This window comes from Octodon degus, unplaced genomic scaffold (genome assembly GCF_000260255.1).
Source record: "Octodon degus isolate 3935 unplaced genomic scaffold, OctDeg1.0 scaffold00021, whole genome shotgun sequence".
Classification (NCBI taxonomy): Eukaryota; Metazoa; Chordata; class Mammalia; order Rodentia; family Octodontidae; genus Octodon; species Octodon degus.
The window spans coordinates 20,122,669-20,126,058 of NW_004524597.1; the positions used below are offsets into that span (position 1 = coordinate 20,122,669).

Sequence of the window (3,390 nt, forward strand, 5' to 3'; positions counted from 1 at the left end):
TGCCAAGCTGGGTGTGCACAGTCTGTGATTTTAAGTTAAGTACTTCATTGTAAAAATAATACATTCTTGCATAAACAGAACATGCCCTTGGTATTATTTTATAGTTTGCTCATGTAGTTAAGGATACAAAATTAGCTGTAAGAATTATGTTTTAAAGAAATACTGTTTTCAAACTTTTGATACCTGTTTTGTTGCAGTTTTCTTTTAAAGGCTAACATTGAGTTCATATTTTTTCTTGCAGGAGAAGGGAATGAAGAGATCAGTAATATGATTCATAATTACATCAAAGAAATCGAAGACCTCAGGTATTGTGTTCTCTGAAATATGTTAGTGCGCATGTTTTGGCTTTCGCAGTGTTGCAGTATTTCTCTCTGTCGGGCTTACTGTTCAGTAGCTCTTCCTACTGATATTCAAGCTCTTTAGTCATGATGATCCAGGGGGGAAATCTTGTCTTTCCTGTAGTATCAACTCCCAGCCACCTTTCCCCTCTTCTCCTATTTTATCTTCCTGTGCTATCCAGCTGCTACTATTGTGTCCCTGGTCGGGTACCTGTCTAAGGTGCCATATGGGCCAGGCATAATTAAGGTTGAGGATGTTATCTTCAGTATCTTCACTTGTCTATCATTTAGGACTAGAGCGACATCTACAAGTCATCACCGAGTGTTTGAATCTCCTGATACGCCAGCTCTCTTCAGCTACTCAACTGTGCGCAGGAGCGCTCACCGCCTCCCTGCCAGGCGTTTGGCCCTCTCGGGCACATCCATTCATGTTTCAGGCAGCATGCCACACATGCCCACTGGATGCCAGTAGCCTGCTGTGACTGGGGCAAGCATCACATAAAAAGTAACATAGTGAAGACAGTGACAGAATGTCATAAAAGAATCAGGTCGTGCCTGATGTGGGAAGGTGAAGACCCCAGAACCCAGATTTAGGGAAGCAGTGGAAGGAATAGAGGCTCTGTATATAGGCAAATGAAGTCAGGGATATTAATCACGTCTAGAAGACTTTTGGGTTCCATGGTTTCCCCTCATGGTTGAGTGGTGGCACCTCAGTTCATAGACTTAATTTGTTTTACGTTTTTTTTTTTTTTTTAAATTGTTGGTTTATTTTTTTAAATAATTTTATTGAGAAACAAATAGCAATGAGACAGTTTCAAAACTGATTACTAGCAGTTTCAATAATTAATACATTGCATATTGTTGTCTTAGTGGTTATTCATTGTACAAGATGCAGACATGATATCCTGTCCACAGACACTATTAGAATAAATCTCTCTATTCATTGAATTAAGAGAATGCAGCTGTGTATCTATCCTATTTTGGATATACAGATAGAAAATGGTCGTTCATTTGTATCCTCTTTTTTGTTTAGTTTTGTCAGAGAAGGGTATACCATTGTCATTTAAATATTATAGGTGTGTGAATTCAGCAAAATATTCCAATATAGTCCAGTAGTCCATAATAGTGGTGGGTTTTCCGTAAGACTGGCAGTGTCAAAAGTTACGACCTGAGCCTTTTGCAGCTCAGCATATTCATATGGCTTTACTTTTTATACTTTGTTTTTATACTTTTCTGCTGGACAGTTAAGACCAAGATAAAGCCAGACCTATATAACAAGAAATGTAACTTTTGTATCTGACATGTTCAGTCAAAAGCCCTCAGGATTTATCCTGAAACTCTGTACCATAGTTTGTAGATCCTTTGTCAGTGTTAAGCCATGTGGATGAGTCACGGCCATTGCTTCACCAATGTGCTCTCTGTGAAACCCTGAGAGAATGTTTTCTCTCCATGTGACTCTCCTTAGGCACATTGTACATCATTGATCACTTTCCTCTGTGGCCCCATAATCTCTTTGATCTGTTCTACGGTTTTGCCCACATTTGTGTTTGTCAGAAAGATGGCCATATTACTGTTTGTCACCCAGTGCAGATTTTGCAAACAAAAGCAAAATTCGTCAAATGCTTCTGTTTGCCAGCCAAATGTTTTGCCAACAAAAGCATTTGTGAACCAAAGCACGACTATGTTTTCTCTTGAAGTGAAACTCTACTCAGTTCTAAGAGGGAACATCTAAGTAGTTCAAATACTGCTTCTACTGCCCACCTGCGGAAAATAACCAAGGGGAGAAGATGATCCACCCGGCTCCCAGCAGCTCCTGTCTTGTATGTCCCAGTTGTTTCTCCTCCCTCTTCCTCTGGCCAAACTAGAGGTCTCCCCTGCTGCTGGGCCACAAGGGCTGGTGGAGCCTGTCAGCATGTCAAAAGAAAAGACATATTAATATGACAGTACATAAATAGAAAATGTCAATAGACATTCCTCCGTGCCTCCTTTGGAGACCTCATGTTTAACAGTCTTTGAAATACAACTGACACCTCTTTTTCTTGGTTTTTTTAACTTTCCAAAGATCCTCTTCCATAGTTAGGCTGCCTTTTTTATCTTTTATTTTCCTTGGCACTGGCCCAGTGCTGAGACTGATGGCATGTTCTGGTCCGTGTGGCCTGTTTCCCTCTCCCCACCCTGTTATTCTAAGGCTGCACCTAGGCTTGGTGCACAGTGGGACCGGTGGTGTGACTGATGTCACTGTTTCCTGGAAACTGCCTGAGCCAGTTCCAGGCCTGCTAGTGGCTAACAGCAACATCTGACAACTTCAGCCTTCTCTAAGTTAAGAGCAGTGCTTAAGCCGTTCAGCGACTAGAGTTCGGCTCAGAGGTTCTGAGTTCACTCACAGATCAGAACTTTCCTATTGGAGTGTAATACTTTGTTTCAGATACCCAGCTTGGACGGTTCTTTAATTTGATGTGTCCCACACCTAGGGAGTAGTCCTCTAGAATTTTAGGATTATAATTTACAACGGAAAAAAGATTTATACATTATATATATGATACCTGCATTCCAAATAAGGTATTTGATGGTAGCCAAGTTACCTGTGATTTCTGAGCTTTAGTTTGTTCACCTGTAAGAATAAGGTAATTTCTACCAGTCTTACGGTTTTTATTTGGTTCAAATAAAAGAATAAGGCAGAAATTTCTGAAATGGAAAGGTACTACAAAGATCTAGTGTATCATTATTTGGGACAGCTTCTCACATTCTGTTGCTACCTACAAAATCCTACTTTAATCCATACTTCTGATAAAATGTGGACTCAGGAACATGATATTTATAGCTCCTTAAATGTAATACAAATTTATATTTATCTCTTGCCACTTGGAAATACTCATTTTATGTTTTATTTTAACTATAATAGTTACCTTTAAATAAATTTGCACATCATAGCATTTGTGAAAATATTGCTAAAATTAATATGCATGTTTCTGGGATGGCAAAATTTTTATAGAAATTCTTGAACATACAAAAAATATTTAAGGGGCTGGGGAGATGGCTCAATAGAATAAGC

At 39.3% G+C, this 3,390-nt stretch overlaps 1 protein-coding gene across 1 annotated transcript in view; it reads left to right on the plus strand.

Annotated features, from left to right (window-relative positions):
- Kif21a (kinesin family member 21A) overlaps window positions 1-3,390 on the plus strand; it is a 68,979-nt gene that overhangs the window by 9,853 nt on the left and 55,736 nt on the right. The window contains exon 7 of the mRNA XM_023711424.1: window positions 242-305. Within this exon, the coding sequence (XP_023567192.1) occupies window positions 242-305 (64 nt within the window). The remainder of the gene's footprint in view (window positions 1-241; window positions 306-3,390) is intronic.